Here is a 14698-nt window from a genome sequence, read left to right as displayed (position 1 = left end):
AAATAGTTCTGTTATTTCCTCCTATGCGCATTTCTTTGCATTTGTCAATTTAGCATTAATTAACTGCGTTTAGTAACACCCACCATGGGAAGGAGAGCGGAAGTCAGTTTGTCATATAGCTAGCAAAACTGAGATAAAAGCTAGCTGAAAATTTTCCACCTAAAATGACTTTTTGACAGAAAGTCTTTTTTGCAGAAAGACATTTCTGTCGGAAATAACCTGCTATAATTAACCACCTCTTTCAGGTTTTCTATGAAAACCAAAAATTTGAATATATCTTTTTAATCTCATTCTCTTTGTTTTGTTGGAGTGGGGGGGAACATTTCCTGACCAGCTGTGGAGGCAGGAGACTCACCCAAGGTCCTGACCCCCCCAGCAAGTCAGAGGCAGGAGTCCTAGTGCCTCACTTGCTTCTTACAGCTTTTCTTCTCTTCCCAGGTGCCTTCGTTATCTGCTGGACTCCAGGCCAGGTGCTGCTCCTGCTGGATGGCTTGGCCTGCGAGAGCTGCAATGTGCTGGCAATGGAGAAGTACGTCCTCTTGCTGGCAGAGATCAATTCGCTCATCAACGCCATTGTCTACTCCTATCGGGACAATGAGATGCGCAGCACCTTCTGGAAGATCCTCTGCTTTATCTGCTACAGGAATCCCAAATACTCTGCCGCGTCGGTCAAGTCCAATGTCACAAAACGCAGGATTCTCTCTCAGAACGGCCATTCTATCATGGACTCCTCACTGTAGGACCCTAGCTCAGGGTTCATCCGCACCGCTCCATAGTGACCAGCCAAGAACAGAGATCTGGGTGACCTGTTTGTCAAGCAGAAGAACCTTTTTAAAAAAAAAAACACTAAACTTTTTTGAAAGCATAAATGTTTGGATAAAGAGTAGGGTCAGCAGAATGGGGCGAAAAGCTGTTAAGGCAGTGCCAAGCAGTGCCTTGCTTAGCACCGACGGACTTTCAGTTACATACCCACTATTAAAGAGCTGCTGTTTTTAACAGCACTGTTGATTTAATGTAGTAGCCTCCAAAAGGCATGCTGCTTGTTAACCGAGATGCTTGTACAAGTATTTCTACGTGAGACATGTATTCATGTCTTCAGTATTACTACCTAGAGGAATGGTCGTTCCAATGCTGTGGTATTCCAGGGCCAAAGCCCTTTTGCTTAATCTGTCCTTACTTATTGAAATCAGCAAGAGCTTTGCTTGAGACTTTTGCCTGAGAGACTTCTGATCCACAGATTTTGAAAATCCTGTTCTCTTCAAGGTGTCTCTAGGGAAGATCTAGTTTATGTGAATTCCTTTATGAGAAGCAGTTTGTTACTGAATTTCCAAGTTTTGTGGGCTTTTCCAGATTGCCCGAGAAACACCTTCCACTTTCCTGGGCTAGAGGAAGCTGCAGCTAAAAGCTCCAAGAGCATTGGTGTTTTGTTACGTGTACTACACAGTACTTTATAGTCTTGACTGCAAATTCATTGCCTTTTCATGAAGATGCAGTGAGTCACGTTCCCATGAAACTAACCCTTTCCACTCACTAAGAGCCCTTTCGGCAGCTTTGTGTTGGAGTCTGAGGCAATCAGCACTTTCCCCTAGTTTTTAATGTGCAGTTTGTAGCTTAACCCTCAATTATTCAAATAGCATGTAAACACCACCATTTCAAACGTGGTCTGAAAGGCAAACCAAGACCTCTTTTTGTCTTGGTGCAGCACAGAAACAAGAAGCATTTCTCACCATCAATATGCTTAGAGCCAAATTCTCTGCTGGAGTAACTCCATTGATTTCAGTGGATTTATGGCACCAGAGTATTATTTGCCTCTTGAAATGTATGTGAACACTGTGATAATATAAGTTTGATTGTCATTTTGGTGCCCCCTACTGGAGGCAGACACTTTACTACAGAGAGAATATTTGTGACACTGGCTGTGTGGGAGACTAAACAATTCTCCGAACTTCTTCAATGTCATTAACAAAACTTTAGGGTGAGATTTGCAAAAGCACGCAGTGTTCGCCTGAGTCTGCTCCCACAGTAGCAAAGGGGGTTTTACCCTTGGCTCCAGTGGGAGCGATGGTAGACCAACACCTATAACCTTTAACACAAAATATTTAAATTTTTAAAAATTAAACAGCCTGATCCTTTCAGGTGCTGAGCTCCCTCAACACCCACTGACATCAGCACGTCTCAGGATCGGGTCCAATGTTGATTGGGGGATTGCCAATGTTACAGTCGTAGTTACTTCTGTTTAGCTAGATGACTGTCACTAGCAGTGGCTCAGAAATCCAGATACAACTAAGAAACAGCCTTCAGACATGTTGCATAGCTTCGTCATGGTTGGAAGCTGTTACCTTTTAAACTTCCGTGTCATGGAGCTCAGAGAAAATGGGCAGTGCTTTGCTTGATTGGCAGAGGATTTTTGATTCTAAATATTTTCCACCAAAAAGAAAAGAGATTAACCCTGTGGAACAGCTGCAGTTGCACCCAAGGGCTTTATGGCCTAAATTCTCTACTGGTGCAGATTAGCACAGCTCCATTGAAGTCAATGGCCAATTTCCACTAGCAATGAGGTGGATCCTATATTTGTTAACTCCTGGATTTTGTCACTGATAGTCTGCTGTGCGCAGTTCAAACCTAACAATTTTCCTACAGCTTCTGCAAAAACCTTGAAGCAGCGAAGCAATAAAAGTTCCTCTGTCAGAAAAGCAAAGCAAAATTATCTTAGACATATTTGTCCAGGCTTCCTCTTTTATTAACAGGATAAAATTAATTAAAAGTGTTCATTAGTTGTGGTGTTTAGCTGTGGGATTGGTACCAAAATTATTTCCAGGGGAAAAGCCATTGACTGTGCTGCATGCTGGTTATGAATGAATCTTTATAGTGGATGAAATGACATGCAGCCCTTCAAGAATTGCAGTTGGCTTTTATGCCCAATTGGGCTTTTAATAAGTTGTGCACATTCCTCCCAGAGAGGTCAGCTAACTAGCCTGACCTCACCCAGTCTGCTGGGCTGCAGCTGTTGCACTGTTACAGAGAACAATTAAGTCCACTCTTACAAGTAGTTTCCTGCAGGTGTCTCAGTGGAGGAAGGGAATTGTTAATAATAATAATAATTAATAATAATTTTCCTTTATTTGACACTTTACTGCCACCATATAGAAGCTCATCTTTGTTTTTTTGTATTTTTAACTAGTTTATTTAAAACTAGCCTGAGAACTGAACCTGTATGAGCAGTGACAGATTGTTGTACATGAGTTCTTGTTGGTTCTAATGGCTTGTGCCAGCCAGACACTCCCCTCTGATTGCCCTGCCTTAGAGCTTGTCGGTACTTTATCTGTAACAATGGAGTTGGATGGTTGAGTAACGACTATGCCAAAATTCAGCCTGATTTATTCTCCTTCAGAATGCACCTCCCCAACCCAATAAAGACAGCGACTATAAAGAGAGAGACATGGCCCATATCTCCTCTGAATGACAGCTATCACACATTCTGAATGGAAAGAGAGTGGCTTGAGTCTTTAATGAGATTTCTCTTCCTGAGTGACTTAACCCTTAGAAATCGAGCTGATTTCCAAGTAGATCTAATAGATCTGGGAGAGGGAAAATAAGAAGCGTAGAAGCAAGAGTGGAAAATGATGTCAGATGAAACTTGAAAGGAAAGGGAGAGTCAGTGAGTCAAGATTGACAGGTGCAGACACAAACCACCTAGCAATGGAGATAAATGGTGTATATGGAGTCCACATGATCAAAAGAGGACCTGAGGTTGTTCAGTACGCTGTACAAGAAATTCACTTTCCAGGAAACACAAAGCCCTTATCTAATTACATGGGGACAGGAAGTACCCTTTTATGTTAAATTTCCCATTCTTCTTGGTGAGTCTAACATGCTTTTCAGAGCAGGTTGTAATGTTTTCTACTAAAATGTTAGCTTCGTAAAGGCAACTTACAGACTCCAGAAATAACTTTCTCATTGCTCATGAATGAGATGTTGTAAAGTGCATGTGAGTTTTGTTCTTTGTCACACTGGATTCATGACACATTGTACCTGTGCTGTTCATTTCACCTCGGTTGTCTTTGCTCAGTGTTCAAGACAAAAAAGGAGGCAATATTGACAGCAAAGCTAGCATCCCTTGCTCTCTTCATCTCAAGTAGAAAAATAATGGATTTCTAATGTTGAAGTATGAACCTCCCTTTGAAGTTTCATCATCTACTTTTTCAAACTTCCAATGAGAAAATCTTCCTGCAGCCTGAAATTTGCCAGCATTGTATTGCTCTAGATGTCAGAGATGCATGTGGCGATTACAGACTCGTTGACCATTGGAAGGAAGGAAGGAAAAGACACCTAGGAGCTATTTTTAAGGGATTAGATATGGGATATGTGAGAACACACAGCTTGATCAAAGTTAGGGCACGTGGTTCCAGGAATGAGGGATCGTGCCTTGCTAGTAGCTGGAATTCCTTAAGAAACTTACTGCCTAAAGTCATACAAGGGCAATTCTGAAAGGAGGCTAACATTGAAGGTGTAGTGCAAGTTTTGTTTGTTGGAACAAAAACTGGAAGAAGTGGGAGAGATGAGGAATTGTTTAAGGGGAAATTATTTGTGAAGATCCCAAAGGCTCACCCATCCTTCTGCAACTCAGTGATTTGGGTGATGGCTGGATAGTAAAACAGCTGTAGTATTGTGAGCAGGGCCAACTGAAAGGGAGAACCCTAGCAGGCCAAACTCTCCAGAAACACCTGTGCTCCTCTAAGAGGGTAGTAGGTATTTTCAATTCTCATCTATTGTTGCTCAGTATCAAGTAGCTGGGAGCAATAGAAGTGTAGCGTTATTTTTAACAAGTAGAGAACACTTGGGATAGGCAAAGGGAAGTTGTCTAAGGCTAGCTAGGAGACAGCCAGTGCTTAGAGGATTATGGGGTCAGTAAAGCATTGGCTCAAAAAGCTTTTTCTTTCTTTGTGGCTTGGGACATGTTTTAATATAGTTGCAAAGCCTGGCTTCTTTCTGCCATGGAAAGTGCATGCCCAACAGAGGTAGTTCAGGAAAGAAAGATCACATAGAAATACTGCAGGAAAGACCTGATGTAAAGTCAGTGTGTGAGAAGCTTTCCATTGTGCCCTGTAAATCATACACACAGGCAATATTTGTTTTGGCTGATATAAACATAAATACATGCTAGTCGTAGACATCAGTTGAGTTTCCTGAATACAGGTTGCTCAGGGAATCACAGGTAAAGTCATTTGACAGTTGCTCTTGTGCACAGCATATGGGTGTGAATGCTACATGGGAAGCGGAAGTGAAAGGATCATCCAGGGCTCGCGTGCTACAGCTCAAGAGCCCTAGTTCCAAAGGAGCCCCTTTTGCAGCCAGATTTGGCTCTGGGCACCTTGAAACTGTGCTGGGAAGGAAGATTAATTGCATCAATTCAATTAGCAGAAACCTTAAACCACAAAATTTCCTAATTTGCAAGTCTAAAGTTAGATACTTAGCTGGTGGATAAGTAGTCTCATTTTCAGATGGGCTTAGCCCATGCAACTCCCATTAGTGCCTGACCTTAGGCATGCAAATTTTGAAAAAATTGGCCCAAAATCTTATCTGCTCTGCATGAACAGTAAGCTCCTGATTCCCATTCACATGCCAAAGGGGCGCAGAGGGACCCTGGTGTAAATAAAGTGAACATATGAGACAGTGCTTGCAAGATGGGTGGCCTTGGCCTAGCTCCCTGCACTTTTTTGCAGTTTGCAGTGACCCTGGCTGCACTGTAATTGTTACTGTTAGTAAAAAAAATCTTATGGGAATGTCTCCATTGCTGTATCTTAGACAGTTGTTCTAATACTACCTGCCATAAACCAACCTGCAACTCCTGGGAGTTAGGAGGAGCTTTCCAGCAGGCAATTTATCTCATAACAGCCACTGCAGGGTTGCTGGTGCCTTCACCAGCCACCATTTGAGACTGGGCTGGCTGGATGCTTGCTCTGAGCTGGGCTGGCTGTTCCTGTGTTTGTGCATTCCTAGAACCCCACAGAGACTGTGTCACTGGGCTGATTGTGAAAGGAGAACCGCCAGCTACATTTAAACTGTCAGAGCTATGGTTTTTAAAAGCACTCAGATACCAAGCTTATGGGTGTACTACAAAACGATAGACAGGCAGAGTCAATGCTGCTGTGGGTCTGTTCATGACTATCCCCAAGTGATTCAATAACTGACAGTGCAATAGGAAGGTGGAGACTTCACGCTTGAGAATTGCGTGTTATGTCCTTTGAAAAACAGCCATGTGAATAAACTGGTAATTCACATATTCAATGAGCTGATCTCTTGTCCAAAGTTGGTTTTCATAGATTCACAGATATTAAGGTCAGAAGGGACCATTGTCATCTAGTCCGACCTCCTGCACAACGCAGGCCACAGAATCTCACCCACCCACTCCTGCGAAAAACCTCTCACCTATGTCTGAGCTATTGAAGTCCTCAAATCATGGTTTAAAGACTTCAAGGAACAGAGAATCCTCCAGCAAGTGACCCGTGCCCCATGCTACAGAGGAAAGTGAAAAACCTCCAGCGCCTCTTCCAATCTGCCCTGGAGGAAAATTCCTTCCCGACCCCAAATATGGCGATCAGCTAAACCCTGAGCATATGGGCAAGATTCACCAGCCAGATACCCAGGAAAGAATTTTCTGTAGTAACTCAGATCCCATCCCATCACACGCCATTGGGCCTATTTACCATGAATATTTAAGGATCAATTAATTGCCAAAATCATGTTATCCCATCATACCATCTCCTCCATAAACTTATTGAATCTAATCTTAAAGCCAGATAGTTTTTACCCCCACTGCTTCCCTTGAAGGCTGTTCCAGAACTTCACTCCTCTGATGTTAGAAATCTTCCTCTAATTTCAAGTCTAAACTTCCCAATGACCAGTTTATATCCATTTGTTCTTGTGTCCACATTGGTATTGAGCTTAAATAATTCCTCTCCCTCTCTGGTATTTATCCCTCTGATATATTTATAGAGAGCAATCATATCTCCCCTCAACCTTCTTTTAGTTAGGCTAAACAAGCCAAGCTCCTTGAGTCTCCTTTCATAAGACAGGTTTCCATTCCTTCGATCATCCTAGTAGCCCTTCTCTGTACCTGTTCTAGTTTGAATAATCCTTCTTAACATTGGAGACCAGAACTGCACATACTATTCCAGGTGAGGTCTCACCAGTGCCTTGTATAATGGTACTAACTCCTCCTTATCTCTACTGGAAGTACCTCGCCTGATGCATCCCAAGACTGCATTAGCTTTTTTCATGGCCATATCACGCTGGCAGCTCATTGTCATCCTATGATTAACCAATACTCCAAGGTCCTTCTCCTCCTCAGTTACTTCTAATTGATGCATCCCCAGTTTAGAAGTAAAATTCTTGTTATTAATCCCTAAATGCATGACCTTACACTTCTCACTATTAAATTTCATCCTATTACTATTACTCCAGTTTACAAGGTCATCCAGATCCTCCTGTATGATATCCCGGTCTCTCTCTCTAAATTGGCGATACCTCCCAGCTTTGTATCATCCGCAAACTTTATTAGTTTCAGAGTAGCAGCCGTGTTAGTCTGTATTCTCAAAAAGAAAAGGAGTACTTGTGGCACCCTTAGAGACTAACAAATTTATTAGAGCATAAGCTTTCGTGAGCTACAGCTCACTTCATCGGATGCATTACTAATTACTAATGCATCCGATGAAGTGAGCTGTAGCTCACGAAAGCTTATGCTCTAATAAATTGTTAGTCTCTAAGGTGCCACAAGTACTCCTTTTCTTTTGAAACTTTATTAGGCTTCAGAGTAGCAGCCGTGTTAGTCTGTATTTTATTAGCACACTCCCACTTTTTGTGCCAAGGTCAGTAATAAGTTTTGAAAGCTTTTGATCCTCCTTTCAGGCCACAATGCAAACTTTCAAGCATCGAAGTTTTAGTTGGATGGTTTAGTTCTACATTTGCCTTTGAGTCATGGAGTTGCATCTTTCTTTTTTAAAATCAAATTTTTATAAAAGGTAATACCCATCCATCCTACAGCAATTAGACCAATGAGAGTGCACGTCTCCAAGTTAAACTCCTCTAGAGCATTACATTATCCATCCAAATGTATCTTTTAACATAACTCTGCATATGTGACACGGAGCTTAGATTAAACACACAGAATAATGAATAGCAATGCCCAGGCATTAAGAAACCTAAATAATTCACACCCTCATCTCTTCACTCCCCACCCTGGTGCTGTATATAATGAAACAAACCTACAAGTGCAGAAGACTTCTCCCCTCTAGTACCCCAACACTGGACCCTCAAAAACTCTTAACTCCAAATACTGAGTTGTCTTGGCGTTCTTGTGCCATGTGAACACTCTCCATTTCTGTTGGCACCAGTGAGAGCTGTGAATGTTCAGCCTAACTTGGTGAATCCTTGGCGATTTTAGCCTGGCCTTACGATTTCCAGCTTCTCACGTGGTTTTATGAACAGGAAAAGAAAACAGTGGAAAAACTAGTTCTAAAATGTATTTCAAATGTTCCTTTGGTGGTGGTGTCAGGAGGACAGGGGGTGCGCAAGCACCCACTGGTGCCAGGAGAAGTTGGGGCCTATGCTTACCAGCTCCTCCAATTCTCACACGGAGGGTCTCCAACGGATTGGCATCGCAGCACCTGCTATGGGCCGTTTAAAACAGATATGGAATCAACATCATCTTAGTATGACAATCAAGTTCAGGATTTATTCGAGTTGTATCCTTCCCATATTGTTGTATGGCTGCGAAACATGGATGTAGTCTACAAGGGGCTCTTAGGCTAGAGGGTGTCATGAGGCTGTTTGTGTCAGGCTGGCCAAAGAAATAAAATCATCTGTCTGTAAATGTGGCATTCAAAGCTCAAAATGGGGCAGGGACCAGCCATATTTGGAAAAGTTTGTGTTGAAAACTAGTGGAAAATGTCCCTTAAAAAGAACAGGAGTCCTTGTGGCAACTTAGAGACTAACAAATTTATTAGAGCATAAGCTTTCATGGGCTACAGCCCACTTCATCGGTTGCATGGAATGGAACATATAGTAAGAAGATATATACATACAGAGAAGTTGGAAGTTTTCCATACAAACTGTAAAAGGCTAATTAGTTAAGATAAGCTATTATCAGCAGGAGAAAAAAACTTTTGTAGTGATAATCAAGATGGCCCATTTAGACAGTGACAAGAAGGTGTGAGGATACTTAACTTAAGGAAATAGATTCAATATGTGTAATGACCCAGCCACTCCCAGTCTCTATTCAAACCCAAGTTAATGGTATCTAGTTTTGCATATTAATTCAAGCTCAGCAGTTTCTCCTTTTGAGTCTGTTTTTGAAGCTTTTCTGTTGCAAAAATGCATCCGATGAAGTGAGCTGTAGCTCACGAAAGCTTATGCTCTAATAAATTTGTTAGTCTCTAAGTTGCCACAAGTACTCCTTTTCTTGTTGCAAAATTGTCACCCTTGAATCTTTACTGAGTGGCCAGAAGAAAAGGAGTACTTGTGGCACCTTAGAGACTAACAAATTATTAGAGCATAAGCTTTCATGAGCTACAGAGTGGCCAGAGAGGTTGAAGTGTTCTACCGGTTTTTGGAATGTTCTGATTCCTGATGTCAAATTTGTGTCCATTTATTCTTTTGCATTGAGACTGTCTGATTTGGCCAATGTACATGGCAGAGGGGCATTGCTGGCACAGGATAGCATATATCCCATTGGTAGATGTGCAGGTGAATGATCCCCTGATGGCGTGGCTAATGTGATTAGGTCCTATGATGGTGTCACTTGAATAATATGTGGACAGAGTATGCATCGGGCTTGTTGCAAGAATAGGTTCCTGGGTTAGTGTTTTTGGTGTGTGGTTGCTGGAGAGTATTTGCTTCAGGTTGTGGGGCTGTCTGTAAGCGAGGACTGGTCTGTCTCCCAAGGTCTATGAGAAAAAACCTATATATTTTTCAGGATAGGTTGTAAATCTTTGATGATGCGCTGGAGAGTTTTTAGTTGGGGGCTGAATGTGACAGCTTGTGGAGTTCTGTTATTTCCGGATCCAGCCCGTCGGGGCTTTGGTTCCAGCCTGCAGGATTGCCACCCCATGGCGCTGCGGAGCTAAGGCAGGCTCCTGCCTGCCCTGGCCCTTTGCCACTCCTGGAAGCGGCTGGCACCAGTCCCCTGCGGCCCTGATGGTGAAAGGAGGCAGGGGCTCCACGTGCTGCCCTCACCTGCAGGCACTGTCTCTGCAGCTTACAAGTGAATCCATATGACAGCATCTGCAATGCCACAGATGCCCACGGGGTGGTATCACAATAGTTCAGTGGATCATGCCTCAGAATTTAAGCACAGATTGTGCAGAATGAAAGTTGGAGTTACTGATTGAAAGTCCTTAAGGAATGTGAAGGCCAAAGGCAGGAGGATCCCAGTGAGGCGCAAAGAATGAGCAATACATTTTGTCATATTGTCATGTTCCAACACGTGAATGTCTTGGGCTTCTGACATCCAGACAAAAGTTGGGTTGTGAGCAAGTTACTGTAGCACCTGGAAAGAAGTGGCAAAGCCATTCTGAAGGGAGTCAGGACATGATTCATACCTAAAATAAAATTCAGGGATGACATGCAGCGATGATGCTCCCATGATGGGAAAGCTGCTACCTAAACCCCACAAAGTGCTCTGCAGCCTGGAACTTTCCATTGGCACCGTGTCAAGCTGGGACTTTTTTATGGTACAACATTGTTTTCTCTATTAAAAAGCCAGAGTGAGTGAGTGTTTCTACATGGTGTAATCAATCGGCTCCTTGTCTCTGGGGCATTGATTGTGCATTATGCATGTTGGACAAGTCTGGAAGAATTCTGTAACAGCTGTCACTGTTCATATCAGAAATGTGTAGAGCTTACAATAGGGGTGGGCAAACCTACGGCCCCCCAGGCCAGATCCAGCCTGTCAGGGCTTTGGTTCCGGCCTGCAGGATTGCCATTCCCGTGGCACCGTGGTGCTCCCTGCCTGCCCTGGCCCCATGCTGCTCCCAGAAGCGGCTGGCACCACGTCCCTGTGGCCCTGGGGAGGGAGGGGGGCAGGGCTCCACGCGCTGCCCTCACCTGCAGGCACCATCTTCCGCAGCTCCCATTGGCCAGGAACAGGGAACTGCGGCCAATGGGACCTTCAAGGCAGGTACCAGCAGGAGAGGGCAGCCCGCAGAGCCCTCTGCCCCCCCAAGGGCTGTCAAGGACGTGGTGCCGGCTGGTTCTGGGAGTGGTGCAGGCCAGGGGCAGGCAGGGAGCCTGCCTTAGCCCCGCTGCACGCCACTGCCACGCTGGAGCCGCCTCAAGGTAAGTGGAGCCGGGCCAGAGCTGCACCCTTCCTGCACCCAACTCCCTACCCTGAGCCCCCACCCACACTCCATACCCCATCCTGCACCCCAGCCCCCTAGCCCTGAGCCCCTTCATGCACATCGCACCCACACCCTGCACTCTCTCCCACATCCCAACCCCCTGCCCCAGGCCTACATTCATGGCCCTGCATGCAATTTCCCACCCAGATGTGGTCCTCAGGCCAAAATATTTGCCCATCCCTGGCTTACGAGGTAAGCAGCTCTGCAGCGCAATGGAGCAGTGTGTCCACTAGGGGCATCAAAGCTTCATTCAATCATTGGTTCTCCCTGGGCCTGGTGCCTGGTTCTTTCAAGAATCATTTATTGGTATGCAAAGTAGGTGCAGCATTCTCCCAGGAGGGTGGCTGAGGGAAGAAGTCTGATTTTTTGCATCCACTTTCCTTTAATAGGTGTAAATTACTCATACAATGTGCAGGGCAGCAAGGAATTAAGCCTAGTTCTGCAAGGTTAAGTTAGGGCTTTAAACAAACAAGTAGCTAAGGCTTAAGTGTATTTGATGACAATATTTGGATTGAATCTAGGTGACACCACCTTATGGTATGGCAGAAACCTCAAGGGGCAGCATTGCTTATGGGTGTAGAGCTGATTCTGATTTCACCTACAGCAAAGTGACGCCATTGGCTTTAGTGGACTCCTGATTTACACTGGAATAAAAAAGATCAGAATGAGACTTGGTAGGCAAGCAGCCCCCTCTCTGTTGATTTGACAGCAGCAAATTCTAATACGTCTGTTTGCCTAAATCAGACCTTTAATACACACCGATGGATTTGCAGGGTCCCAGCAAGCACCCTGGTAGCTAGCAAGTGAGCAGTTTCCCTCTACAAACTAAAAGAGACTAAACAACATGGAGATAGTGGAGAAGATTTTCAAAGGTACAATAGGAGACAGCTAGGGCTAGATTTTCAAAATTATTTAGGGCGTCCAGTGGGATTTTCAGAAGTTCCTCAGTGCCTAACTCCAGTCGATCTGCATCTTTAGATGCTTCAGTATCTTTAAAAATCTGGTGCTTGCTGCCCTTTGTGCTGTAAGAAAATCTCCCCCTGTGAACTGACTGGACCTGATTCTCCACTGCACTGCACTTTGTACAATTATTTATATCCATGAAAAGCGAGCACCAAAGTGGGTGTTAAAACGGTGCTAAATCAGAATGGAGTGCTTTGTACCCACTTTGGGCAGGTGTAGATGATGACACAGAGTGCTGGGCAGTGGAGAATTAGGCCCTCAGTATGCTGGAGGTTTTCTGCCTACAGGTATTTGTTGTGTACAGGGACTGTAAGCCATAGGTCTCTGCTCTGCAGACTGTTCTTATCCCTTTGCAGGATGAGCTGGAATGCTGCTGCTCATGCAAAGCAGATGTCCTTGGGGCTGCTGTTTTTTTGAGGGGTTGTCTTGCCTCTGCTTCTTGGAACTTGCATTTCCGTGCTGGTGAAGGAGAGAAGGTCACCTTTCATGTTTGCCAACCAATTTACCCTGAAATGCAGCTTTCTGTCTCTCTTGGGATGCCTGGGTTCTGCTGGGGCTGAATTTCTCGGCACCATCACAAGAAGGACTAAGGAGTTGCTTTCTCAGCATCTGTCAGCTAGTGGCAGGGAACTGAGGGAGTAGGTGTCAAATCCAGTTCCTCCTCTCCCTGACCACAGCTCAGCTGGTATTGACAGTTATGCTCCGATGAAGTGAGCTGTAGCTCACGAAATCTTATGCTCTAATAAATTTGTTAGTCTCGTAAGGTGCCACAAGTACTCCTTTTCTTTTTGCGAATACAGACTAACACAGCTGCTACTCTGAAATCTGTCCCTCTAGTGTGGACAGAGCCACCTAAGTTCAACACCCTTTGGCCTTGGCTTTTTGAGTTGGCTTTTTGAGAACAGTGGGCCGCTAATGGAGTTTCAAGAGGGAGTTGGGAGGGAAGTAGGAAGGGGTGAGGTACACTTGCCATTCTTAAAACCTTTAGGCTAAACTATAATCAAAACTTCTTGATTTAAACAAAAATGCTGTCATTAACCTAGGTAGCTGTAGAGAGAAAATGCAGGCAGAAGCCCAGCAGCAGAATGGGAAGCTATCCTGTTTATTGAATTCAGTGTAGCATATATGATTACCTGTCTTGTGGGTGGGTGGCATATGTGTGCATTGGGTGCAAGGAGCTCCCTGGCCCTCGGACGGGTACGGGTTTGGAGGCCAGGGTGGCGGAACTGGAGGAGCTAAGGGAGACAGGTTTTTTCTGGGACACTGTAGATTTGTCCCCACCTCTGGTCAGACAACCTCTGCGCTGTTAAGGAGGATGAAAGGCCAGAGAAGGGAGAGCAGTCAATGCAAACAGAGGGAAACGCTTCCCATAATTGGGTCCCTCCTTCCAGATGATGTTGGGGTGGTCCTCTTGCACTGAGGTTACCTCTCCAGGGAGGAACTTCAGTCATTAGGAAAGGGCAAGTGTTAGTAATGGGAGATTCGATCATTAGAAACATAGATAGCTGGGTTTGTGATGGCCGGGAGAAATGTATGGTGACTTGCCTGCCTGGTGCGAAGGTTGCAGATCTCTGGAGGCATCTAGATAGACTTATGTGTAGTGCTGCGGAGGAGCCAGTGGTCGTGGTACATGTAGGTACCAATGACATAGGGAAGGGTAGTAGAGATGTCCTAGAGGCCAAATTTAGGCTGCTAGGAAAGAGACTGAAATCCAGGACCTCTATGGTGGCATTCTCAGAAATTGTGAGCAGCAAGAGGCCAACACCTAGATCTCTCATGAAAAGTCACTGAGCTGTGAAGATGAGACTCTGGGACTGGAGCACCTTTGGATGATTGGTCACCAGTAGGTCTCTGGCATCTGTCTAGGCCTGGCCAGATTGCTGGCCTGGTGAGTTGTTGCTCATGGTCTGGTCCTGCCCCTGCAGGGTGAACCTGGGGTGGTTGATGTTGCAAATTAGCTCTGGACCATGACTGGCATGGCAAGTGGTTTTGGATAGTCCTGCATCAGCCTGTGCTGAGGAAGGAGGTGCTCAAATCCCACAGTGATAAGGATAGCTAGCGAGCTAGATTACAGGTAGTGATGGGAGATGAAAATTAAAACTTACACAGGAGAGTAAATCCCTAGTGTGAACATGCAAGGCAGCAGCCAGGGCCCATCAGTGGAAGTAATGGCTCCATCCTTTGGTCATTAGGGAGCCTAACAAATTAAAACCAGCAGAGTTACAACAGCACAAGATGAGTAAGGCAGCGGTGACTCAGGCTCACAGAATCCTGACTGTGATTCTAATGTTGTAATTTCACTGACAAATATATTTTATGTTTTCATGGCATGTACCACT

General features: G+C 44.6%; 1 protein-coding gene across 11 annotated transcripts in view; it reads left to right on the top strand.

Moving 5' to 3' along the window:
- Positions 1-6291, top strand: part of LPAR2 (lysophosphatidic acid receptor 2) — a 42059-nt gene extending 35768 nt beyond the window's left edge. For 10 of the 11 annotated variants that reach the window (XM_038378063.2, XM_038378058.2, XM_038378066.2 and 7 more), the window contains one exon: positions 439-6291. In XM_038378063.2, coding sequence (XP_038233991.1) covers positions 439-740 — 302 coding nt within the window. In that variant the 3' untranslated portion in view covers positions 741-6291. The remainder of the gene's footprint in view (positions 1-438) is intronic. The other variant, XR_006278438.1, reaches the window with a different exon arrangement.
- The last annotated feature ends 8407 nt before the right edge of the window (positions 6292-14698 follow it).

Source organism: Dermochelys coriacea, chromosome 20, assembly GCF_009764565.3.
Source record: "Dermochelys coriacea isolate rDerCor1 chromosome 20, rDerCor1.pri.v4, whole genome shotgun sequence".
Classification (NCBI taxonomy): Eukaryota; Metazoa; Chordata; order Testudines; family Dermochelyidae; genus Dermochelys; species Dermochelys coriacea.
The sequence above is the reverse complement of the archived record's forward strand: the minus strand, read 5'-3'. Positions and strand labels throughout refer to the sequence as shown.